General features: G+C 40.9%; 1 protein-coding gene across 1 annotated transcript; it reads left to right on the forward strand.

The window, feature by feature from the left end:
* Window positions 1–1759: 1759 nt before the first annotated feature.
* On the forward strand, window positions 1760–27610 carry LOC308690921 (ADAMTS-like protein 2; the record flags this gene model as incomplete). Its single annotated transcript, XM_081365710.1, is given in 22 exon segments — window positions 1760–1827; window positions 1829–1868; window positions 1870–1935; window positions 1939–2012; window positions 4887–4989; window positions 5320–5462; window positions 6344–6419; window positions 6656–6758; window positions 6842–6987; window positions 7093–7216; window positions 11170–11250; window positions 11852–12027; window positions 12455–12776; window positions 15751–16105; window positions 17729–17829; window positions 17949–18075; window positions 19187–19400; window positions 19626–19781; window positions 23324–23494; window positions 23572–23748; window positions 26039–26183; window positions 26840–27610. Coding segments are annotated over 22 exon segments (3090 nt in total). The 3' UTR covers window positions 26962–27610.
* Between the last annotated feature and the right edge of the window lie 133 nt (window positions 27611–27743).

Raw genomic sequence — 27743 nt, forward strand, 5'->3', positions numbered from 1 at the left:
ATTAGACCGCTAGTTAGAGAGCATTGTTGTGGTCTATTCATTCCCAACTTCTTTTTTTATTTCCACAAAATACACCTGGGTTTCCATCGCCATTTTAGGGTGAAGGAAAACTTCTATTTTCTTGTGTGTTTCTATCAACTGAAATGCATCAAGAGCATTTTTCCTACACAGCCATTCTCCTTAGAAATATTGAAGGATCTCTCCTTCTCAGTGTCACACACACAAACTTTCCCTGTGTTTTCTGCCTTGTAATTTTAGGCTTTTAAAAAGCAACCATTCCTCCAGACTTCCAGACTGTGCAAATCTCCTGAAGTATGTCTATCACCATACAAATCTGTGGTTGAGAGGAGTGTTTGATTGAGCTAAAAGTGAAGCGAACCGTCCCTAATGTACAGAGCAGACAGACAGGCAACTAAGAGAACATGTGGTCTATAAATGTACACGTCACACACAGGCATGGTGGTCTCAACTATCTGCTTGTGCTGCTCAAGTCTTTTTCTCCATCCATCTCTCTCTCTTCCTTCTAGTCTTTTATTACACTGCAAAAAAATCACTTTGTTAATCAGTATTTTTGTCTTGTTTTCCACTAAGATAATCATCCATAAAGAAAGATACATTTATTTAATAAAAAGTAAAATTTCATTACTTTATCAAGGTTTTTTTTTTTTTTTTTTTTTTTTTTTTCACATAAAATTTGGCTCCTTAAGGCAACTTTTTTTGTTTGTTTAATTATAGTCATTGTATTTACATGTTGTATACATATGTGTGGTTCAGGTATTCCTTACACATAGTACAATACCAGATTTTTTTATTTCTAGATTTCAGTGAAGGTTGTGTTTAGGGGTGGGTTTAGGGCTAGGGGGTATAATATAAAATGTTTACAGTATAAAAATTATTTTATCTATCGAAAGTCCCCATAAACCCAACACAAATAGCATATATGACATTACCCATAGTAGATCGAATACAGGTGGAGCTGGGGAAGGTGGAGGGTTTCAGAGGAACTTTAAAAGCACTGTAAACTGCTACAACAAACACTGACCAACTATTTAAATGTTGAGCAGCAAGCTTATTGGCTGCAGATGCAACAGGAACCAATCAGCTTGTGCCGTGTAGTTAACAATTTAATTGTCAGCAGGTTGCATTAAGGACCCAGCCTACGCCATCTAGAGTTGATAGATGTAATGCCATGACAGAACATGGTATTACAATGACCAACAACAATGAAATGTTTATTTTCCAAAAAAAGAAATACAGAGAAAAATACAGTTTTTAATTTATTGAGCTCTCTTTTTTCATTAGTTTGCTCAGTCACCATTTCCCATTTCATTATCTTTTCAGAGCCACTAGTCTCCATTTTTGTCATTGTACTCATTGTTGTCATTAGGATAATTATCAGGATTCCCATTAAGTGTTTTTACACTATGGCCTGTGGAAGTGATGGGTGTCTCGGCAGTGGTGGGCTTGTAAGTAAAACTTACTGTACAGCAGGAGACATGAGAGGATGATCTGGAATAGACAAATTGTGTGTGGGAAGGATGAATGGACTGATGTGATGAGGAGGGCTATGGGGAGTCTGTGTGTGTGTGTGTGTGTGTGTGTGTGTGTGTGTGTGTGTGTGTGTGGGGGGGGGGGTGCGCTTCTCTGTGGGAAACGACAACTTCCTCCCTGTCTGTCTGCAAGCAGAGACCAGTAGACAGCAGTTTGGCTGAGTCTATGGCAGTGTGGCTCCGCTCCACCACACAGCAGAAGGCAGCCCATGAGCTTGGCACCAGCCGGGAAAGTGTTTTTACGAAGGCGTTCCCAAACTCTGCCACTCTCTTCCTGCTGGGACTGAAGGGAAGAAAGGAGGAGGGAGGAGGAGAGGACGGAGGAGAGGAGGGATGCAGGAGCACACCTTACCCTCTTTACAAAGCACATCCTCAGAACACACCATAAGAAACCACCACCACCAGCAGAAACCACCACCACCAGCACCACCTACACTGTCCAAGCAGCACTCAGCTCCAACAGTGCCACTGGACTGCAGGTAAGGGCAAATATTTACTATGTGACTGACTCTCTCTGTGTGTGTGTCCATTTCACTGAATAGTGCTGAATGTTTTGGGAAAAGAGCATGGGAAGCCAAGCAGACTAGACACTTGTTCTACAAACCCAAACAAACAGTGTTGACTGCTCTGCTGATCCAAAGTGAATAAAGTGAAAGTAATGGTCTGTCAGGTAATAATATATATATATATATATATATATATATATATATATATATATATATATATATATATATATATATATATCTCAAGTGATAGTAATGGGGCACTCAATTTTTTTTTGTCCAGCTGCAGAGAACAGCTGAGGCTTACTTTAAGTCCAAAGTAGAAAATGAAATGTTCCTTGCATGATATATTCTGCAATAAATATGAAAATGGTGCTTTTGCTCTTTTATACTGTTTGTTATTGAAAAGTCTACTTAAGTTAAACATATTTAGCTCTGATGAGCCCATCATGTTTTGAAATGTCCATTTGAAAAATCCCTAGAAAATGAATGTGTGGTTTTGATAATGTGTAAAGCAAGAGGGAAGTGATTTTGATATTAGACTTGAAAATAGTCAATCTATTTTCTACTCACATAATAGTTTATCTACTCACATAAATAAATCACCATGGATGATGAATGGATGAGGGGAACCACAAGAAATTAGTGAGCAGCTTAAGGGTGGACAGCATCCAAAGCAAAAGAATGAGAAAGATGAAGCCCTAAAAAGAGAGATACAGAGATATCATGGCCATGAATTAAGAATTATTCCACATGATCTAACTAAATTAAAACGAGTGAAGTACTTAGTACAAGGTTGCTATGATTTAACTAAAACAAAAGAACAAACTTTTAGCATAATTTTTTTTCCAGAAATGTCATGTGTAGGGCTCCATAAGTAAGTATTCAAAAGTACGCATTCTGTTTCAACTTTTTACTAATTTGCGATAATGATCAGCTGACCGTATATTATTTTGCTTACTAAACTACTTGCCAACTAAATAAATATGTGAACATAAAATTTCATGTAGAGTTTAAATTATTTTTATGTAAATTCTCAGCTGAGAAAAAAATAGTTTACAATGTACAAAAATGTTTTTTTGCTTGTTTTTGTCTTTGACTAGCAGCAAGATGAGCACTGTAACAATATTATAGTAATATAAATACTGACGTCTTCCAATGTCACTTTCACTATTTGAGGGTTTTTTTGTGTATTTGTTATCATATTGAATGAATTTATAACTGTTATGTAGCACAAATAACTGTAGTAAACTGTTATTCTTCTAGTAATTTATACTTATATATCCTTCTCACATTCACAGGAAATAGCTTTCTTCCATGTTAAAAATAATAAATAAAAATGTATAAAATAAATAAATTAAATATAAAAATAGGAATTGTATACATTCCGTAGCTTGAAATCCCTTCAGATAAAATCTGCCAAATGCATATATGTATATGTGAATGTTTGTTGATTATCTGCTCTCAATAGTTTAGTTTGATCTGCATAAATGTGTCACAACATTTGCTGCTGGTCTCTCAGCACTTACATGGTTGACATGCTGTGTACCCATCACCCGTTAGACAGAAAGCTGCAATATTGATTTTCTACTTGAAGACGGTGGACGTGAGAAGGCTGCAGAGAACTGAGGAATCCTTGCGTCTGGTCCCTGTGACCAGAAGCTCTTCCAGAGAAGGATGAGTCTGCTTCCAGCTCACAGACAGGGCTTCCCCCTCCTCCCCCCCAAATGGGGAATGGCCCTGCTGTCTGTCTGCTGCCAGGGAAAGAAAAACACCCCTCTTCCCTTGAGCAGAGGCCCCAGGGGAGGGGGTTAGCCTGTGTTTACTCTCTTTCGTGGCCTGGGAAACTCAGAAGAGGAAGGTCTGTCTCGGCGGTCGCAGCCTCGTCGCGTGGTCTGTGGGAGACGAGTGTTTGGCGAGCTGGCGGGGCTCCAGCTGTGTCTGGGGTGGATAATGAACTCCAGGTGCTCCAGTGGGTAGTTTAAGACACCTGTCACCAATATTTAGTGCCAGGAAAAGCCAGACTGCAAACAGAGTGAGATGATCTGTTTGCTTACTTTAAGGAGCCTACCTAATTGGAGGTGCAGGTCTGATGAGAAGTCATGAGATGGAGGAGAACTGGAGAAGTTTGTGTGAATGGTGATTTTTGCTCACTTTTATGGTCTTCTTAAATGAAGTGCATACGTTCTTGCATCCCTGGACTTAAATACAAGCCAGAGAATTGCATTCATCCTTTCATTGTATTTCATGTGTTCAGGTCACATAAAACATGACGCCCATGGAAACTGAGAGGGCGCGTTTCATAATATTTTTAAGCCAAGTGGATTTTGAGTAAAAAAAAAAAAAGAAGCTATTCGTGGCATCTTTGATTCACCCAAATAGGGGTGGGAAATATGACAAAAATCTTATTTCACGATAAAAACATAGCACGATATAGTTATTTTTGTTATTTTATTACATTTTTTCATATTAAAAACAAGAACAAAGAAGCAAATTACAAACAACAGGACAAATACAATTAGTAGAACAAAGTTAGAAATTAATTTCAATTATTTCCCCCACAAAGTTTTACTATCATTGTGTACCTCTCATTTGGTACCCACTGCATAGGGAATACCTGAACCACACACACACATATAACTTTTGTCATGTCTTATCTATCTGCCTAGGGCCGTAAATGATACTCTCACTGTCATCCATTCAAATATCCTCAGAACATATAGTCATTCTGAACGAAAATCTCTTTTGTGCTTATATCTGTAGAGAACTATTTAAACCTATGCTTTGAGAGGCTATTCAGTTTCTTTTTTTCCCAAATATTCATGTCCTACAGGATGGGGATCTGGTTAAGGGCCCAGTATGTGGAGAGCAGTCTGGTGCTGCTTGGTCTTGTAACGCTGGCTCTGTCTCTGGGAAATCTCTCAAGCAGAGGACAGGTTTGTAATGTTGACAAGTTATTAGTTTTTATACTATGATGATAAATCAAAACCCGAGTTTACATCAGAGCACCAAACTACAGAAAAATATTTTCATATTTTTGTAATATATATATAGATATATATATATACACACACACCTATCTCACCCCATTGAAAAATAGTTTTTTTCTTGTTTTTATCATAAACCTCACTATTTTTGTAGTGCTACTTCTACTTGTAATACTCTATGTCAAAGATTACACATATAAGAAACGTTATAGCGTTCTCTAAGCAAAGATGTTGGTCTCCAATACTCACTTTAATAAATTAACTCTTTATTTTCCAAAGGATGAGGGTGTTGCCTCTAACAGTCTAGAGGACGGGCTGGAGGTGATCACATACTGGTGGGGAGAATGGACAAAATGGACCGCCTGCACACGTACCTGTGGAGGAGGTGTCATGTCACAGGACAGACACTGTCTAAAACAAAGGTCAATGAACATCAGCTTATCACATTTTATAATATGAAGACATCTATTATAAAAACATTTAGTTAGGCTACTGTTTATAATGCTGGTAAGATTTAACAGCAAGATACATCTTATGTGAAGAACATTTCCACAGGAATTCCCTGACACTCCCCCACCTTTGAAATACAGCAACTACTGTAGCTAGTTATGGTAGCTGGAATGGAAGACCATTTATGACGAATGAAAAAAAGAAAGCCATGCTTTGGTAAAGCATAAAAAGTTAGACATAAAAAGTCGAAACTATGAGATAAAAAATATAAATTATGGCATAAGTCAAAATTATGACGTCATTATTATGAGATAAAGTCAAAATTATGACATAAAAGCCGGGAGTCAATCAAACATTTTAAATGATGAGATACTAATTATGAGATTATAAGTCATAAATGTGAGATAAATAGTCATAATTGTGACATTAAAAGTCAAATGTATGAGATACTAAACCATAATTATGACATTAAAATTCAATTCAATTATTTGTCATAATTTACTTTTTTGTCTTAATTTTTTTTCCTCATATTTATGACTTAGAGTTTCATACTTTCAACCTTTTATTTCATAATTATGACTTAGTATCTCACAATTTAGACTTTTTTATGTCATGATTGAGATTCACCAAAGCGTGATTTTTTATTATGTGGGAGAAATGGGTTTCCATAAGTTAGCCTGCTAAAAATTCAATGCTTTTGTACTATGTTCTCGAAAAAAAATGGTTTTAGTTTTGTTTCAAATCCTTAAACAAAAATCATTTAATTTTGTTTACTAGGCACCAGTAAAAAAGTGAAAATTTGAGAGTGTATTAAGTGTCTACTAAACTAAAACAATATATCTTTCTTTCAAAGAAAGAAAACAACAACTGGTAAAGACAACATGACGTGCACAGGCAATGCAAAAAAGTATCATCTCTGCAACGCAAAGGTCAGCTCACAGTATCTGTCTTTCCTTTCCTCACACACATATACACAGTGCATTTAGACAGACCAACAGAAATGCATCCCAGATGCCTAACTTGACAGCGAGCCTCATGTTCCACTTCCACCCGAGGCATACTGAAAATGCATAATTTTAGTCAGTTTTAAGTTTGCCTATTGTGCAGTACAACCAAAAAGCAGTATTCAGTTGTATTCAACTGATTGTATTTCTGTGAATTACAGGAATGTCCTTCTACAGGAAGGAGCTTCAGAGAAGAGCAGTGCTGGTCATTCAACTCTCAAGTTTATAGTGGAAAAAATTACCACTGGAAACCTCTCTATCCCGGTATTAACTGTTTTAATTAATGAAGCTGTGCTGTGAAGGTATCATTTATGTTGAAACAATGAACCCTGTTTATATTCCTGTAGATGACTACGTTCACATTTCCAGTAATCCATGTGACCTGCACTGCACAACCTCTGATGGTCAAAGACAGCTGATGGTACCTGCACGGGATGGAACATCTTGCAAATACAGCAACTACAGGGGTGTGTGTGTAGATGGGAGATGTGAAGTAAGTTACACTGTAGATGGCTATACACTAATATAAGGATACATCCTTATATTACTTTTCTCATGCATGTGATCTTAATTTATAATCTGATGTGTAACTTTGCAGCCCATTGGATGTGATGGCGTTCTCTTCTCCCCAAACACCCTGGATAAGTGTGGTGTATGTCAGGGAGATGGGAGCAGCTGCAGTCGTGTTACTGGGAACTTTCGTCGTGGGATTTCCAGTCTAGGTAATGTTAGCTCAGTGTTCCCTTTCAAGGGAACTCACGTTGCGTTGTATGACGAGACTTTGGGGAATGCCTTTGACGTACACATGATCTGAATGTGTGAGTTGCTTGGGAGTAGAGCATGCATGGTCAGCTCTCGAGGGGGCTGGCTATGTATACTGTGAACAGTTTCCCTTGAGGAACAGTTTCCCTTGCCTGGTCGTGTTTGAAAAGAAAGAAAGCACCCAGGCTCACGCTCCCCGGGAACGGGTCTCACGATTGCTTCACTCGTGGGGATCGCAAATGGAGCTAGGGGAAGACCTTGAGATGACTTCAGCCCTTTCTCAGCTCTCAACCTCTAGCTCCAGTGCTCGTTTTCGGGGTCCGGAAGCCTGCTCTGCAGCTTCTTATGCCCTGGGCGAGTGGATGTTGATGGGACTATCCAGTTCTGAGGAGATGGATGTCCTAAGCATTGATGCGGGTGATTTGGGTGATTCGCCAGCCCTTTCCCCGCAGTATGAGGAGCTTGTGGAGGTTTTAACTAGTGCATGGAGAAGCTTAGTATCAACTGGCCGGCCGAGAAGCAGGAAGCATTCAAGAAAAGAAAAGAAAATCTCCACACTGCGGTGTCGAGGTCCTGGAAGAAGCCGTTCTCCTCACGTCTACCCACAGTTTATTATTATTCAGTGATCATGGGGCTCAAGGAGAATGGCTATGGGATAATGCCTAAGGCTGAAGAGACATTAACTGCATATCTCTCCCCTGAGATTGTGTTGTCCCTGAAAACCCCTGCATTACCCACCAAGCCTTGCCATGTAACATTTTCGCTGGTGGGCAAGCCGAGTTTCATCTGTTCCTCCTCGGAGCCTTCAGGAAAGATTCATTTAGATTCATTAACCCCGGCACATACAGGGCCCTATCTTACACCCGGCGCAGTGCAGCGCCAAGCGCGACACAAGTGTTTTTTGGTAGTTTCAGTCCGACGCAGTTATCATTTTCACGTCCTGCACCACGTTGTTTAAATGGCAAATGCATTTGCGCCCATTTGTGCTCCCATGGGCGTGCTGGTCTGAAAACGAGGTGTGTTCTAGTACATTGTTGGCGCGTTGCTATTTTGAGGCAACATAAATAGACTGCGCCATTGAAACCTGGTCTAAAGTCAATGGCGCAATTTTTTTTTTTTTTATGTGGCGTGTCCACAACGCGCATACACTCTGCTTATTAAACACACAGGGACGCACAGCAGCACACAAACATGCCAAATATTTAAAATAAAAGGATTACAATGTAAAAGATTATTATTGTGTACATCAAGATAGGGTGGACCCGTAGATGATCTGCTTGCGCACTTTTACCTTGCGCACGAGCAGTTCTGTTTGCACTCTGGAGACAGCTTTGGTCTTTCCACTATCAAATTCCGTCATGTACTGTAAATAGCGAATCTGCCATGGCGCGAGCGAAACTGGCATTTAAAGGGAATGGGAGATGAGACTCTTAGATCTTTAAAATAGGGCCCATAGTGCTTCAGGGCACGGCGGTTTCCATCGAACCAAAACCTTATTACCTTCCCATTGAGGTTGCGGTCATGAGGGGTTTGCCCTCCATAGTAGGTCTGTAGAATATCGATTTGGTTAAATCCTGCAGTAAATTCACTTCAGGACACCGAATGCACTACTCAAAACCTCCCAGAGGTCAGCCTCGAGAGGCTGATTGCTCTAGTAAATTTCCTCGAAGCCTGACAAGGACTTCCCAATATATTTCAGTGGGTGCTACCTACCGTAGTAGGTTCTGAACAGGCTCAGGTTATGGAACAGGAGGTATAATCTCTTCTGGCAAGAAGGCCTTCAAATTTATTCCTCCCCCAGAGAGAAACACCGGGGTCTACAGCCGTTATTTTATAGTGCCAAAGAAGGATGGGGGGGGGGTTGCGTCCCATCATAGATCTATGACTTGATCTATTCTCTGTGGAGATTCAGATTCAAGATGTTGACAAATCCTCTTTTCGTGAGTCAAATTAATTTTTTTTTACGATAGATCTAAAGGACGCTTACTCCCACGTCTATTCTTCCACAGCATAGGCAGGTGCCTTCGTTACTTGATCATGTGGAAAAAGACCTTGGTTCCTTTCCCAAGGCCCAGTGTTGGGAGCATCTGGACATTGCAAGATTGTGTCAACAGATGTTCGGTCCAGTTCGGTCCAGGTAGGGTGACCACCTGCTAATAAGCCCAAGGGGGGACAAGGGGTATGTTTTTGAGGGACAATGTGGGACACTGTCTGGCGCGGCGGTGCCCCACTGGCAGACTCACTGATAGTGGTTTACCCATTTCTAGCACATACCACCTTGCATAGTATTAATAATGCCCTATTCTCCTAAACGTGTAACTTTTGATGTATGCTCATGAATAGGCCAATTAATGTGTATTTTTTTCTAAATAAAGACTCATAATATTTTGAACATTCAATGAATTGACAGATGTACTTCCACTTAAGATTTACTATTTAATTTTATTTATTTTTCATTACAATGTATTTACTTTAAATAAATTAATAAATTATAATATAAATGTATAGGATTAACGGAATTGTAGTTGCTCAACACCACAGGAACAGTTAAAAAAAAAAGTATTTAAAAGAAATTGAACGATTGACCTCGTATTCCCCTCCCTCCATGTCCGATTGAGAAGGACGTTTTGCAAAGGTCACAAAAAGCCCTCTCGGTATCCCCCTCAACACCTTTTTAAGCCACAAATATTAATTTCCCCTTCTCTTTTTAATTGATGATGGCGTTGGCTCTCAGACAGTCTCTTTCTCGAAATATTCGAATTGGAAAGCGCGCATCTAAAAGTTCCTTCCTTCCCAGTGTGTCTGGTATGCGCGTGCGTGCGCTGTCATGACAACAACGAAAAAGTTGACAACAACCTAGTCAGCAGTTCAACTGAGGGGTGGGTGTGGCAACAATAGCATGCTGAAATGTCAAGTAATGTTCGTTTGTCTGCTTGGGGCTCGAGTATATAGAGCGACCAACTTTTTTTTGAGCAAGCATAGATTATGATTATGATTATGCGTGACACGGTCTCAATTTGCGTGACGCGTGAATTGGGCTTCAAACGCTGTGCGCGCACGCGCTACGCGGGACGGGTGGTCACCCTAGGTCCAGGTAGGGTTCTCACCCTAGGCCGGGTTATGTACCCAAAGTGCCCACTAATGTGGCCCAGTCCACAGTCCTTCAGGCCTTTCAGTTACTGGTATGCTTCAGACCCCTAAGTAGGGCTGCTCGGCGACCAAACAATCTATAAGCAGGTGGACTGTGGAAACAATTTCTATGACTTAGGAGGTGCGCAGTCTGCATTCACCTCTTCAAGCTAGAGCTCATTCCACAAGGGATATGGCACTTTCAATAAGGTTCCTCAGTTTGGACCACCCGGTCACTCCGGGGTCGCAAGTGCTTATCTCCTGAGTTGTGCCTGAACATCTTCAAACATAGACAGGCATTTGTCAGCATGGCGAAGTGGGTATTTTGTTCCCCAAAGTGTCATCATACGACGCAGCTTGAGTTCCCTTGAAAGGGAACATCTCGAGTTACGCATGTAACCATGGTTCCCTGAGAGGGGAACGAGACGCTGTATTCCTTTACCATACTTCCTGCATGCCTGTGAGCGGCTTGCTTCATCCTATCAGAAGCTACCTTTGCTTTATTGCCTGCTTCCCTTTATAGCTTCCTTGTACACCGTCACACATCATAGGCTGACGTAACACCAATCAAGATTGGACTAGTTGCACACTTGCTTCAGAGGCTTGCACGCCGAAGGTGTTCCCCAACGTATTTTCATATGACACAGCGTCTCGTTTCCTTTTCAGGGAATCATGGTTACATGCGTAACCCGTGACGTTTTGTAGAATGGCATTCATATTAAATGGTTCTGAGTAAACTCATCAAGGAACTAGAATCCTAATTAAGTGAACTCTTTCTTTGAAGGTTATTCTTTGATAACTCAAATCCCAGAAGGATCATGGGACATCCAAATTATAGAGAGGAAGAAGTCTGCAGATATCCTGGGTGAGCAACTGTACAGTAAATCATTCAGAGTGGTATAGCGTGTGAATTATGTTTTCCCTATGTTGTCTGGTACATAGGGACTACTGAAGAGACTTTTTGAGGTTTATTTTAAAGTGCAAAGTATAGAAAATTTAAATGTGTAAAAAAAGCTCTGTAAATACTTTACTTGCATTTTTACAACACTATAAATGTGTCCCATGGGGTAATCAAAAGTTCTACACACACTTGCGGTCTTCACACCCACTGGAACACTTAGGCCAGATACTGGAAATACGTTTGGTATTGGGACAGGCCCTTTGAATGGCTTGAGTGCTCAACTGTGCACTAGACTTTCAAAGTATGACAAGTACTTCCTACTTCATCTACAATATCAAGTGAAAGCCTGGGTTTTCCATGATGGCATATAGGCACAAATCTGTGCAGAGAAATTCATGATAATTACCCTATTAATTCATTCAGAATCGCACCTTTCCGAACTTACAAGGAAATACAAGTTTAAGGAGATAATTTTTTTCTTTTAGTGTTTGTGGTGTTGAATTGGCACCAAGCAAAACATGACCCAATCCTCCCATCACTATAGTTCACCCTTGTTATTTTCCAGCTGTGACTGACCAAGCAGGGAACTTTTTCTTCAATGGTGCATATAAAGTGGACACCCCACAAAACTTCCATGCAGCAGGGACCATTTTCAAATACCGGCGGCCTACAGATGTGTATGAGACGGGGATCGAGTACATCGTGGCTAAAGGGCCCATCGATCAGCCCATCAATGTTCTGGTACTGTAGCCGTGGTCCTCCCTTCGCCGCCAAGGGCTCATGGGTAATCTCACTGGCTGGCTAACAATGGCTTCGACTTTGTGCAGGCCAAAGGTCTAATGGTTCACTCTGCGTAAATGGTAATATTCTGATACATTGTCCCTGGAGGAATAACTATTTCACTTTAATCTGGGTTTACGGGATGAATGTGGGATGATGCAGTATTGCAAAAAGGGAAATTCTGAAATGTCTTTGGACAATTATGGACATTTTTCAACCGCAGTGCCCTTTACTTGCCAAACATTGCATGATTCTGTGCAACAGAACAGCCTTTAGTCCAGAATATTTATATATTGTTTCCTGCAAGTTAAAAATGGTATATTATCGTAACATATTTGTCTTAATGGTCTCTTATTTGTTGGACATGTCTCTGTCTGTTCCCTTAAAGGTCTGGAACCAAAATGGCCAAAATCCTTACATTACCTATGAGTACACAGTGATGAGGGACTCTATGGCTTCTGTCTCCCAGCCCCCCATTTACAGAGGCCCACAAGGAGGATCTAGTCTGGTTTCTGTAGAAATTGGGAGTGTTTTACATCTTAATGAGAGCATGTATGATAAGGCAGTTCCTGAGATGGAGGGGAACCAGGTACAGACCACTGGGCCCAGGGCTGTGGAAGGACAAAAGTCTGGCCAGGAAACCAATGAAGTGTACAAGACAGCTAACATTGACTGTGAGCAGGATGCTAACACACCAGTCCAGTATACAGGTAAATATATGAACTTACGCTGTCTATACATTTCTGTCAAAAAGTACCTTAATGAGGAATCAAATTTGAGATTGTATTAAATGTTTTTATGTCTGTTAGTTAATGAGGGATTTGTAGACATTTTAATTTATTTAGAAAAAGACAACGTTCATTTTAAAGTGAAAAGTAAAAGTGACATGTTGTTACTATTATATGGTGTTTTTATTTTGTAATTATATTTTATATATTTAAATGTATAAGAATATTTGATAATTTTATTATCTTCAGTATTCATCATGACCTATTAGCTAATTAAACAGAATCATCCAATTGCTAATATTGCTAATATGTTTATTATTATTATTATTGATGTTGAAAAATGTTGCGCTGCTTAATATTTTTTGTAGAAACCATGATACATTTTTGTCTGGATGTTTTGATGAATAGAAAGTTTAAAAAAAAAACAGCATTTATTTGAAACAGAAATGTTTTGTAACATTATAAATGTTTTACTGTCACTTTTGATGATTTTAATGAATCCTTGCTTAGAAAAAGTGTTATCCCCCCCCCAAATATTTTTTTTTTGTGTCAAATGTATGTCTTATTAATCAATTCATTAACTAAATTTTTTTTTTCATTCATGAAAAGGCGCTCCATTTTCTCTACCCTCACCCACTAAATCTAGTGCCTTCTCTCAGGTGTCAGAAGCACGCTCAGCAGTTTCTTCCACCCCGAGTGAAGACCCGGTGCTGCAGCTATCCAGCTCTGAGGAGGTGGATGTGCTCATCATTGAGGCAGGAGAGTTTGAGGACTCACCACCTCACTCTTCTGCATATGAGGAGCTGTTGGAGGTTGTCACTCCTGCTGTGGCCAAGTTAAACATCGACTGGCTGGCTGGGAGGCAGGACGCTCGTCCTAAAAGCAAACTTGATGAGCACTTTCTGCTAAGCAAAGTGCAACCTCCACATCGGGGCCTGTGATTTTTTACACTGAGGTGTCAAGATCGTGGAGGAAGCCATTCTCTGGCCCTTAGGGTTGAACTGGGACTGCTCCTGTCCATCATGTGCTTTAGGAAGTACCTCAAGTGCTTAGGAGTGCAGCAGTTTCCAGCGACTTCAGTTCTCAGTGTTCGCTCTGAGATGTTGCGCCATTGAGAGGCCCGCTCCCTTTCTGCTAGAGAAGCCTGTTGTTCCCTGCCAGTCATCTGCTTCAGGGCGCTGAGCTGACTACTCGAAATATACCAGAGACCAGTCTCGAGAGGCTAGTTCTCTTTGTTAGTAGACTATCTGGCAGCTTAGAAAGTTAGAGTTTAGAGTTTGCTCCCGGCATGGTTAAAGCCTTTCTGCACCCTAGACCGGGTTACTTGACTAAGGTTCCAACCAATGTTGCACGATCTATAATGTTGGAAGCCTTTTGTCCTCCTCCATATCAGACGTCAGACCATGAGAAGTTTAATCTGTTGTGTCCAGTCAGAGCAATGAATGCTTATGTCCACAGAGCTGCCCTGTGGAGGAAATCCGGTCAGCTGTTTGTCTGTTTTGGTTCGCCCAAGAAAAGTTCTCCAGCGACTAGACAGATAATGAGCAGGTGGAGGCTTTCTCTCTTGCGTATGAGGCGTGCGGTCAGCCTTCACCGATGGCTGTCAGAGCGCATTCTACTAGGAGTATGCCGGCTTCTAAAGCTACAAGATGTATGTGATGTGGCAGGCTGGTCATCTCCGCACACATTTGTACGGTTTTAAAACCTGGACTTGGACTTTACACCAGGGTCCCAGGTGCTCGTGTCTCATGTCCGAGGTACTCGCAGAATTCACACTTGACAGGCACTTGTCAGTATGGCGGAGTGGGCATTCTCGTTCCCATAAGGTTGCTTCTTCAGATGCATTGTGAGTTCCCTCGAAAGCGTCTCAGGTTACGAGATGCTGCGTCGCCCTGCCACACTTTCTGCATGCCTGCGATTGACTTGATTCGGCTAATCAGAAGTTGACATGGTTTGGTCCGGGTGCGCTTTACAGCTTCCTGGTCATGATGTCACACACTATGTGATGACACCCCAGCATGACATTGGATGCGTACTTCACACATTTCACACATACTTTAAGATGCATGTATAGCGTCGCTTCTTGCCATGCAGAATCTCGTTCCATTCTCAGGGAACCATGGTTAAAGTCCTAACCTGAAACGTTATGTATCATCATCCTGAGCTCATGTCTAAATACACTAAATACTCTAAATAAGTACAACTTAGCAGTAAATGCATGTTTCCTGAAGGGGCATCTTCCCCCGTCATAACCGACCTGTTAAACAAATTAAACAATGGACCCCAAATAAAGATTACTGTGATCTTTAAAATGACCCATCAGCCTCACCTCTGAGATTTATACACAGGAGTGATGCTTTCACTATATCTGAAGTAAGTGGAGGGTAGACTAGACAGAAAAAGTACATGGTTCACTGGGCAATCATCAGTGAGTTAAAAGGCCCCTTTCTGCCGGCCCTATGGAGTACTTTATAATGCATAACCCGCAACAAAGATTAGCAAGAGAGGATGAAAAATTCAGAGCGGCCTGGCATTTTCCTTGGCTAAAATGAGAATTTCAGACATTTGTGTTTGCTGTTGGTCTGAAATTGATCTTTTTAAATGAGGTGGGGTGTCCTGATGAAGGTTGTGCCCCTGTCTTGCATTATAGTCTTTGATACCACACTAGTCTTTGAATTTCCTTTCTGTATAGAGCATTCACAACTATAAAACCTAATCTGAATCTGTTGAAATTGGCAATGATCCTCTCAAATGAGTTGTTACTGAATGCATTGATATGCAATGATCCGTTTAAAACCCAGACTTGCGTTTTGGGTTGGTACTGACCAAGTTTTTTGGATACATTTTTTTTAGTCCTACCATAACAGGTTGTGCCCTAAAGCATAATTAATTTAGCTTTTTTTCAAACGAATCCATCCTTTCCTTAATGAATCTATCTTTCTTCTTGTTTTAAAAGAGGGGAACTGCAGCTGGCCTAGTGGAGTAGGAGTCCCTGGTGTTGTACCAATCAGCAGACCTGCAGAGGACATGGCAAACTCTGAAAACCTCATCTGGAGAGTGCTGCTGGGAGAACGAGTTGGCTCAGACGGTGTTCTTGCAAACATCTCAACCAATCAGCTTCTTACTCACAGAGATGGTTTGTCCTCTGAAGCAGGCCCACTGGAGTTAGACTACAGCAGTCTTGAGCAAGCGGGTCTTAATGACTCACTGCTTGAGTTCACCCTTGGGCACCGGCGAAATGACACGGGTGACTTCCTACTCCCAAACAGAACTCTTACTACCATTTTACGCAATCGCAGCAATCGCACCAGGTAAATATGATAATGTACACTATAAGTGTAAGATTTTTTTCATGTTTTTGAAAGTGTCTTATGCTCATCAAGGTTGCATTTATTTGGTCAATAATACAGTAAACACTTATTTTAATATATTTTAAAATGTAATTTATTCCTGTAATGGCAAAGCTGAATTTTCAGCAGCCATTACTTCAGTCTTCCGTGTCACATGATCCTTCAGTAATCATTCTAATAAGCTGATTTGATACTCAAGAAACATTTTTTATTATTATCAAAGCTGAAAACAGTTATTTTGCTTAATATTTTTCTAGAAACCATGGTGTATTTTTCATAATATAAAGTTTAGAAAAATCATTTATTTGAAAGAAATCTTTTGTTCATCAAAAATGTCTTTACTTTGATATTAATTATTTGGTATACCTTTCTTTCAAATAATAACATTTATAATAACATTTGAACAGTTGTATACTTTATCATATTTATTTTTTATTCATATTTTAATAATTCTAATAATTATTATAATATTTATTTATTTTAATAGCCAATAGTTTTTCGTTACATAACAGACATGAAGGATGATTTGATACTTGCTAGTCGTTGTGTTGATGGGATGGGGCATCCTCATTCTCGAAGGCATTTGATTGGCATTTGACAAAAGTCTGTGTAGTGCAGGATGAGTCAAAACTCCAATTCTGACTTCATGAGGTTTAAAGTCAGAAAAGCCAACTTGCTGGTTTGTCAAGTGAATGGCATAACTTGAATTTACTGTTCAAATTCTACATTGTGCAAAACTGACAAAAGCTAAATCACAATCTTAAATCTGCTCATTATTTGCTGTTCGAACATGATTTTAGCAATCTCAAGATCATGCCAAGATCTTCCATACAATGAAGAAGCAGGTATCTTTATCAGTTGCCTCTTTTGGCATTTTTAAATATAAGGTCCTAGCCCTCCACACTGGCATGCCAAAGCTGTGCTGGATGCGCATGTGTGGGACAGCCCTCCTCAAGGGAGAATGGAATGTGCAGCAGACTCAAGCTCTGGCTTGGTTTTTTTGTTAACGTTCTTGGAGACATTCAGAGTGCCGAGGGGAGACGGCCAAGCAGAGGCTGGCGGGATTGCATTCCATCATATTTATAATTCATGCTGGGTTCCCTCCGCCGTGTCCAAACACTGCTTTACCAGCCCCTCTGCCAGAGATCATAAAGAACATCTCATGAAATGCCCTTACTTGTAACCGAAGGAGAAGAGAAAGATTCCAGGTGGAGAGAAGAAAAGAAGGCCGAATGTAAGGATGATGGACTTTCTGAGGAACATAATTCAAGATGTTTTGTTATTTGTGGAAAAAATTGCCATAGATCACTCGGGTACAGACTACGCTTGTCGCATCAGATAAATCCCAGGAATTTATCAAGAGGAACAAATTTTATTGGCTTCTGTCTAGTTGAGAGAATGCGCTGTTTTCCGTCCTTGACATTAAGGTAATTAGTGTGACCAGGAATGGTACAAATGTTAGTGGTTTTATGACTGGAGTGTCAGTTGGTGTCTCGGCATCAACAAACGTGAATGCTCTGCCTAAAATACAGTGCAGGTGGCTGAACCGTGGCCTAGTCTGAGATGCTTTTTTCTTTACCGCAGAAATAACCAAAGGCTCCTTCAGAAGAACAAAATGAGCGCTGCTGACATGTACCGGTGGAAGTTGTCCTCACAGGAGCCCTGCAGTATGACATGCTCGATAGGTAATTAAGACATTATAACTTAGTCTCGGTGGCCACAAACATCCACACATAAGTATTGCTGATAACCATGTTTGTTTATGTTGGGAGGTTTGTTTTATACAATGTCCTATCTCGAATAGGTGTGTCGAAATCACTTGCCATGTGTGTGCGGTATGATGGCATTGAGGTGGATGATGTGTATTGTGATGCTTTGACTCGACCAGAGCCAGTTCATGATTTTTGCATTGGCAGAGAATGCCAGCCCAGGTGCGCGTGCTCAATTGTCATAGAAATTCAGGGGAAAAGTATGGAGCACTGCACATGACATGCATAAAAAACAATATATAGGTATTGTGGCCACAGATGAAAGGGATAGTTAAACTAAAAATGAAAATTCTGTCATCATTCACTAGGCTAACCCTTGTGGCGTTCCAAACCCATAAGCCTTTGGTTAATCTACGAAACACAAATTAAGATTTAATGAAACCTGAGAGGTTTCAAAAAGGTCATAAAGGCATCGTAAAATGAATCCATATAAATCAAGCTGTTTAATTCAAGTTTTGTGAAGAGATTCAATCGCTTTATTTGGTGAACAGATTAGTTTACATCTAAGCAATGATCGACACATACATAAAGTGCATCACATATGGTAAACACGGAAGCTCAAACGTGCATGTGTGATGCCCAAGAATCAATGAGTTTTGTTCCAGAGTGATGCACCTATGTTTGCCATATGTGATGCGCTCTTTGTATGTGTTTTTATATAGAATGGATTATATATTTTGATTCATTTTATGATGCGATTTAAGATCTTTTTGGATCTGGTAAGTTTTGGTGACCTAAACTTTCAAAGAATGGACAGAAACCTCTCAGGTTTCATTAAAAATATCTTAATTTCTTAGTCTTATGGGTTTGGAACAACATGATGATGTGTGAATGAGGACAGAATTTACATTTTTGGGTGGAAAATCACTTGTTAATCCATGGTTTCATTAATTTGTTCCCTCGTTTTAGTTAAATTGTGGCCATATTTGATTAATTAGTTTTTAGGTAAATCTTTTCTACAAATGTATTCATTTGTCCTTAATTTAGTGTTTAATTTAGTAAATTCTGGCCATAATTGAACTAAAATGAGGGAACAAATTAGTACAAAGTGACACCCATTTACCTAAAAAGAGGGAACAAATTAATAAGTCGTGAGAAAATTTTTTTGAATTCATGGTCACAATATCTTGTGTTTTTCCCTCGCATGTCATGTGCGCGGCTAAATTCTATAATTTACTCACCCTTATGTCATTCCAATTCCAATTCCAATTTGATTATATCCCATGAAAAGTGTTTCTTGACACAAAATTCTTGGTGTGCACTTTATGTCTAGATGGGAGGCAAGCAGCTGGAGTGAGTGTTCTCGGACCTGTGGAGAAGGTTTCCAGTTTCGCCTCGTGCGTTGCTGGAAGATGCTGGCTCCCGGCCTAGACAGCTCAGTGTACAGTGACCTCTGTACAGAGGCACAGCTAGAGCTCCCCCCAGAGCGCCGGGCCTGTAAAAGCCCTACTTGTGGCCCTCAGTGGGAAGTAGCTGAGTGGTCTGAGGTAGGTTAAGAGCTCTTTTACATAATCCTCCATTATAACCGCCATACACTGTAAGTAAATAAATATATTCTAAATCAGTATTTTTGTCTTGGCCAGTAAAAAATTACTAAAAAATCATTTAAACAATATCAATTTATATGAATAGCAAACTGAAAACTGAAATGGTTGGACAGTGTCAATGTTATGTAGCATACCAAAGAGAACCTTGCTTTGTTTGTTGTGCAGTGCCCAGCTAAATGTGGTCGCAAGAGTCTGGTTACTCGAGAGGTCAGATGTTCAGATGAGATTCACGCATGTGATGAGACAACTCTCCCAGCATCTACCAAAAACTGCACCGGCCCTCCATGTGAGCGCCAGTGGACAGTGTCTGAGTGGGGACCGGTGAGACATTGTGAAGATTTTAAAATGCACACACATTATGCTTGACTGTAAAAAAAATATTGTAAAATAATTTTTGTAACGTTTAGTCCAAGGAAGATGAAAGTAATTCAGTTACACTTAATTTTAAGGTGTCATTGTTACAGTGTAATTATATATTTAAGTACTGAGAAATATTAAGCAACTATATGTACTTACTATAGGGTTAGGGTAGGATTAGGGTTTGGCTGAGGGTTAGTTGCATGCAATTATGCATAATTTACTGTTATTACTATGGTAAATACATGTAACATAACAAGGACACCGTAAAATAAAGTGTTACCAGTAATTCTAATAAACAATGAGGTTTATTAAACACAGCACATAGATAATCCAGAAGGGAGCGAACACAAATGAAACAGCGTGTACTGTAACTCACGAACAATACTGGACAAAGACTGATAATTGAGGAGGAACTTAAATAGACATGATGATGAACTCATTACAGACAGCTGTGTCAATGAATGTATGTTAAAACTGAGTGTTTCTAATACATCGGCCAAGGGAGTGACAACAAATTTGACATCTTTCTCTCTTCTGACCATCTCTCAATATTCTTTTTGTACTCTTTTGGAAAGTCATAGCTATTGTGTTTTTTTTTCTTTTGCTTTTGGGGTAAATGAAAACAAAAAAAAATTGATTTGTTGTAGTTTCCGTTCCCTTTCAGTCAGTCACTTTCGACGTTACGTCGGACTGACATCATGGCATCTCACCTGGGAGCCCAATCACCTCCAAGTGGTAACTAAACAAGCCATTGAACATTGGCCAGTGAGATTTGCATGCCACAACCAACCGGACATACGGGTATAAATATGACTGGCATTACTTCATTCATATTTTGCTTTGAAGCCGAGCATTTGTACAGCAATCGCTCATTCCAGTCTAACTCCAAGAAAAAGAGTATATTTCTGAAAACAGAAAAATAGCAAACAGCAATTCTAATTGCTAATTGGAGATCTTACCTTAGGAAACAGCCATTTTAATTTATTTTCTTTGTGGGATCTCTCTGCCGGTGTGAAGGCACATCCAGCTGTGTCTCGTATCCAGCTTGCTGTGCACGAGAGAGAAGCCCAGTGAAGTGCAAAGCAAGCACAGGCAGTCAGCGTCTTTTTCAAGATGTCTTTCTGTCCATGTGTTTGTTGATGGCCATGCTTTCCCGGACCGCCACAACCACTCTAGTGCCTTTCTTCCCGGAGGTGCCATGAGGAGGTTCAGAATTTTGACTGCACCTTTTACTGCGCAAAGCTGCTCTTCTGCCTCCTCCATTCTCACTGCCCTCGATGGCGAGGCCGCCAAGGGTTACGTGGACATTCAACAGGTGGAGCGTGCAATTGTGGTGCACTCGTTCCCTTAAAATGCCGCCACCTGACGGAATCATCCGCGCCTCCTGTCCAAGGCATGTAAGACGACAGCAGCCCTGGACTGGGGTTGTTGCCGGAACTGTGCACACTCACAGCCACTGACCTCGCCCTCTGGGCACCGAAAGTCACGCCACGGGCCCTCAGCCAGACGATGTCCGCTCTGATGGTCCAGGAATGCCATCTCTGGTTGGACCTGACCAATAAAGACTGCTTTCTTGACGACCCCCATCTTGGCCTCTTTGGCGACACTGTCGAGGACTTTGCCCAGCAGCTCTCGGTAGTCTAGAAGCAGACTGAGGCCATAAAGCACATCCTGCCCCGACGTGACACTGCCACCAAGCCACTGCGGGCTGGCACCCAGCCTGATCATCGCCGAGGGCGTCCCCCTCTGGCTGCACCGGCTCCGGGAAGACCGGAGGCATTCCGTCCACCCCGAGCCTCCTGCAGGAAGGCGATGCAGCCCATCCAGACAACTAAGCTCTTGAAGTGAACATTGGCATGTGTCACGGTATACTAGGTGCAGCCGAGCTGTTGCCAAACAGAGTGCCCCTACAACAAGTGTCCAGGCAATTTGTTGTTACAAAGATGCCTCCAGAACGGGTTGTGGCGCTGTGTGCAACGGGAGTGCAGCCTCGGGCTCCTGGACGGGACCTTGACTACACTGGCACCCCGGAGGAGGCAGACCCAGCCCTCGTGTTGCTGTGTCCTGTTCGCATATTGTGTGTTTATGTGGACCGCACACAGAGCTTCAGAAGCTCAGAGCAGCCAACAGAAGGAAAAGGCTGTCTCCAAACAGAGGTTGGCCCACTGGATAGTGGATGCCATCACCTTGGTGTATCAGTCCCAAGGTGAGCGGTGCCCCTTTGGAGTGAGGGCTCACTTCACTTGGTTTGTTGTCTCCTCTTGGGCGTTGGTGCACAGTGCCTCTCTGGCAGACTACTGCAGAGCTGCGGGCTGGGTAACACCTAACACATTTGCGAGTTTTTACAATCTCAGAGTGGAGCCACTTTCTTTCAGTGTGTTGGGTACAAGCTGGTAATGTGTAGGAAGGCTGGCTCGCTGTTTTGCTTGCAGCGCCATTCCCCTTTTACAGGGGGATACGAGTGCCTACTTGCTCTTCAGGTGAGTTCCCCACTCGGCAAACCCTGAATCGAGTTCCTCCAGCATCCTTCAGCAGTCTGACGCCAGGCTCAGTACTCGTGTGCATGCCCGGCCGGTCAGCCCTTGTTTTTGGGCTAGATGCCCATATGCTGTGATTCCCCTTTGGTAATCCCATATGTCTATTGTCCGTTTGGAATGGAGGTCTACTCCTCGGGATTACTTGGGGTGCTGGGTAGGTTATGACATTGTTAGGGCAGTTGCTAAAAGGGCACGTGCCAGCATCTGCATCTCCAACACTTGTAACACAGTTCAGTGGCTGTGGCCCTTTCCATGACGTCAGTCCGACGTAATGTCGTAACGTTGAACGTGACTGACTGAATGGGAACGTCATGTTTACACCCGTATTTCCAGGTGGGTGTGAATCGGCATGCAAATCACACTGGCCAATATCCATTGGCTCGTTTAGCTACCACTTGGAGGGGATTGGGCTCCCAGGCAAAACCCATGACATCAGACCGACATTCCCTGCTCCAGGGATCGGGGGTTACATCAGTAACCTAGACTTTGACTGCTTTAGAATTTGACCCAACTATGTTTTGTTAGTTATGCAATTGAAGAGTGATGCAAATGAAGCTCACACCATTTGCATCATTATACAATAGAATCTCATTGGTCCATAATCCTGCTCCTTATAACTTAATGGGATAGTTCACCCAAAAATTAGATAGTCCACCCATTTAGTCACCCTCATGTCATTCCAAACCCACTTTTTTCCCCGTGCTGAACTTCAAAGGAATATAATTTGAAGAATGCTAGAAAGCAAACAACATTGGAACCAATTTTACTTCCATTGTATTGGCAAAAAAGAAGAAAACATATATTTTTTATATAAGATATTTTTATACACCTAATAAAATGATTGGAATGAAATGAGGGTGAGTAAATGATGACATAAATGTCATTTTTGGGTGAACTATCCCTTTAAATGTGATTTGATTAGGTGTAATTGCAAGACATTAAATTTTTTTTTCCATTTCTACTTAGTGTTCAGGCATCTGTGGGCATGGAAAAACAGTGCGTCATGTGTACTGCAAAACACCAGAGGGACGAGTGGTACCTGAGTCTCAGTGCTCACCTGAAAACAAACCTCTGGCCATTCACCCCTGTGGAGACAATGAATGCCCTCCACATTGGCTGGCTCAAGACTGGGAGAGGGTGAGGATTATGCGTATGTTGTGGAAAATAACGAGATGTTAATATTTCTTCAGTAATCATTGTCTTCTGCCTTCCAGTGCAACACAACATGCGGACGCGGTGTGAAGAGAAGGACGGTGCAGTGTGTCGGCATCACAGGTGGAAAGGTCCAGATCCATGGTGATGAGGAATGTGACAGCAGTAAGCAACCAGTAGATGAGGACACCTGCTTTGAAAGGCCTTGCTTCAAGTGGTACACAACACCATGGTCTGAGGTGAAACATTTAAAAATGTATTGAAATAGATTGAAATAATAAAAAATACAACTAGTATCAGATTGCTAGAAAGTACAACAGCTGGCCATGTAGGCATTTGCAGTAAGCTAAGTGAGTTACCTTTCGAGGGAACTCAGCACTGCGTTAGAATATTGGCGCTATGGGAACGCTTCTGCGTGATAGTGTCTGAAGCACCTGTGGAATCATTCCAATCTCATTTGTGAAATGTTGACAGCTTCTGTGCTTCAGTAAACTCTCTGTGTCATAATGTCTCTGTCTATCTGAAGAAACACTTGCAAGCTATCTCTTCCCTGAGTCTGTATCGTCCCTTAGGGCATTTTCCTATATGTAGATTGAATGCTTTGTTCCGCAACAGGGACTTAATTTGTTACAATGTTGCAGTTTCTACTTGGTTCGGTTTGTTTTCACATGGCAGCGTTTCAAAGCTTACCAAAATGTGGTTATGCAAGTCACATGTGAGTAAAATTGTCCTCTTATTGGCTAGAGTTCACCTGTTTATGTTCCTCTACATCATCCATCAAGATGGATTGACAAGTTCGCTCTGCAAGCTTATTGTGGCTTTATCTGTAGTTGTCGTGACACCCACAAAAACTTAGACGAATGTAGCCTTGATTCCCGCTCTGACTGATAATTTATATACATAAATTATATTACATTTTATTTAAGATGAATCACAGAATCAGACACTGCTGCTTTTTATATAGCACATTTCCCGTTATGAATTATGGTATCGCTAGGTTTGTTAGTCTGTTGGGTCGGATTACTTCTCATCTCAACCAAACTGCTCCAGAATTAATTTTTAATCGGGCCTAGACCACCTCGTTCAGGCAATCTCAGAGTAATCGTTCCGGTGCGGATCCGAGCGCGATTGGCATGTTCATATATGCCTAAATGAACTGAAGAAAGGGAGAAAATGCACCAGGTTACGAAACAGAAGCTCTAGCCAGGTGTGAAAACGCCCTTAAGGCCCCAACATTGCCCACCAAGCCCTGTAGAAAGACATTATCTTTGCTGGGCGAAGCTTACATGGCTGTAAGTCAGGCTGGAGCATGTCTTCACATAATGGTGATACTGCATACCAGACTGACCTGCTTAGGGATCTGGATGGAGGTGAGGATATGGGCCCAGACGCTGTGAAAGAGTTACACCGGACTACAGATTTGTTTCTCTGGGCCACCAAGGAAATGGCCCATGCCATCAACATATCCATATATGGCCGCTATGGTGGCTACGGAGAGACATTTGTGGTTGTCTGTTATATAGAAAAGGACCTTTCTGTTGGATGCCCCACTTTCCCCTCCTGGCCTCTTAGACTACGCAGTAAACACTGTCAGTTTCACGAGGTAAAGAAACAGGCAAAGAAACATTTCAAAGGTTTATCTTTCGCCGAATCCAGGTCCTGGAGGCTGCTGCTATGGACAGGCCAGTTCAGAACCCCAGGACTTTCTCAGGCAACAACAGAAGCAGAATGTCATTTCTCTAGCCCCCCCCCCCCCCAGCCCATTCAACCAAAGGCCTCTAAGGCCGTGTGTCCACCAAAGAATTTTTATCTAGTTAAGGACGAAAGGTGCTCTGCTGAAAAACGCTAGCTGTGGGCACTTGAGATCGCTTTGGCAGTGCAGCATTTTTTCAGTTGAGACGCAGGCTGGTCCTCTCCACATTTATCAGATTCTACAGCCTGGATTTGGATTCCACGCCAGGATCTCAGATGCTTATGTCCTAAGCTTGTGCTTACCATGATTCACTCTTGGACAGGCATTTGTCACTATGGTATAGTGGGTATGAATGTTCCCATAGCGTCAACATTCTGATGTAGAATTGATTTCACTCAAAAGGGAATGTCTCGATTACAACTGTAACTGGTTCCCTGAGAAGGGAATGAGACATAGTGTCATCTTGCCATACTTCCACCATAGCTGTGAGCGACTAACTTCAGCTAATCAAAAGCTGACAATGTTTGGTCTGGGTATCCTTTATAGTTTCCGCGGTACGCCATCATGCGTCATGGGATGATATTTCGCCAGTGAGATTGGAGTGATTCCACAAGTGCTTCAGAAACAACCATGCTGAAGCGGTCCCATAGCGTCATCAACATTCTGATGCAGCATCTTGGTCCATTTTCAGGGAACCAGGGTTACAGTACTAACCAAGACGTTTACTAGTTTTTAAAATACCAATTTTCTCTTCAAATCTCTCTTTTCCAGTTAAGGCTCCCAAGTTCAAGTGTAATTCAGTTTTTTTCTCTTGCTTGTACTCAATTGTTTCTCAGTGCACCAAGACTTGTGGTGTTGGTGTGCGAATGAGAGATGTGAAGTGTTACCAGGGAAGAGAGCTTGTTCGTGGATGTGACTCTTTGACCAAACCTGTTAACAAACAGACCTGTGCACTCCAGCCCTGCCCCACCGAACCTCCAGGTGTGCCTTAAAGAAATTTTAATATTCACTCACCCTCACATTGTTCTAAATCTTTATGCTGCTATTTTTCCAGTTAAATATATACAGTATATGCATCACAGTTTCCACAAAAATATTAAGCAGCAACTGTTTTTAACTTTGATAATAAAAAGATATTTTTCTTGAGCACCAAATCAGAATATTAGAATGATCACTGAATCACTGAAGACATTAGTAATGATTTAGTAATGATGCTGAAAAAAAAAACAGCTTTGACATTACAGGAATATATTACATTTTAAAATATAATAAAATATATTAATATATAACATTTTAATATATATGAAATATATATTTAATATAAAGTTATATATAACTATATATAACTATATATATATAATTGGTGTCATGGCATCAATGTGCCGTTTTTGTTCCTTGTTATTGCAATTCATTATGTTTATAATTGTATGCAGATTTGGAATGACATAGAGGTGATAAATGATTACAGAATTTAAATTTTGTGGTGAACTAATCCTTAAATAGGCACTTTAATAAAAATACGCACTTTAAAACATTGCCTTATGACTGTAATATTACATATTCTAAGAAACAAAAATCCTATAGGTTCAAAGAAATCATAAATAACATGAATTGTAACTGCTTCAATGCTTCCTCAGATGAAAACTGCCAGGATCGTCCCACCACCAACTGCTCGCTGGCTCTGAAGGTGAATTTGTGCAGTCACTGGTATTACAGCAAGGCCTGTTGCCATTCTTGCCGTAATCTTCGAGCTTCCTAGCTAGACTCCAATGCTCAGGTTTTCATCTGTTCATGTCATCTGCATTGTGCTTGTTTGAGGATTGCAGCAAGGGAAGTTTGAATCAGTATTTGGTTATATGTTAAACTAGCTCCATAAAAACTGCATTACTGCCAGTATTACAAAATGGTACTTCATGACAATGTCCTGTGTTTGTGGGATACCGAAAGGAAATATTAAATTATTTGATTATTGCTCAGAGGATTATATTGCATGTCATAAAAGTATTTATTATTCATCAGGTTTTATTGGACATTTATTATCTGGCAGCTGAAGATGGCTGATTTTAGTACTGTATATCCAAACAGGCTTACCCTCAAGCCACTGCTGGCTCCAACACTCTACTGTTTACTTTTATCCAGTTTAACTATTGCTAGACCTAGGCTTATGTTAATTTATTGGTTACAGCAGTAGCTTTATTGGGTTCTCTGATATGTATGTATCCGAATAATTCATTTTGTATCATTTGATTTGAATTAACAATGGATTTAACAGAACTTGACATACCCAAATAATTTGACCCTTGTCATTGAGTGAGTCCTGACACTTGAACATACTATAGTTGAAAATGTATCTGATTCATATATTGTTTCATTAAGACACAATAAACCTCATATATTGTATACTACCTTACCTCAAGTACAAAAGACAATCAAATGTATGTCATTTGATTTTCTTATAGAAAAACAGTTGTGTACCTCTCAGAATATTAAATAATAAATATTATACTCCAAAGAAAATGCTGTGGGTTTTTGTTTTTGTTT

The sequence above is a fragment of the Scardinius erythrophthalmus genome (assembly GCF_964197995.2).
Source record: "Scardinius erythrophthalmus genome assembly, chromosome: 5".
Classification (NCBI taxonomy): Eukaryota; Metazoa; Chordata; class Actinopteri; order Cypriniformes; family Leuciscidae; genus Scardinius; species Scardinius erythrophthalmus.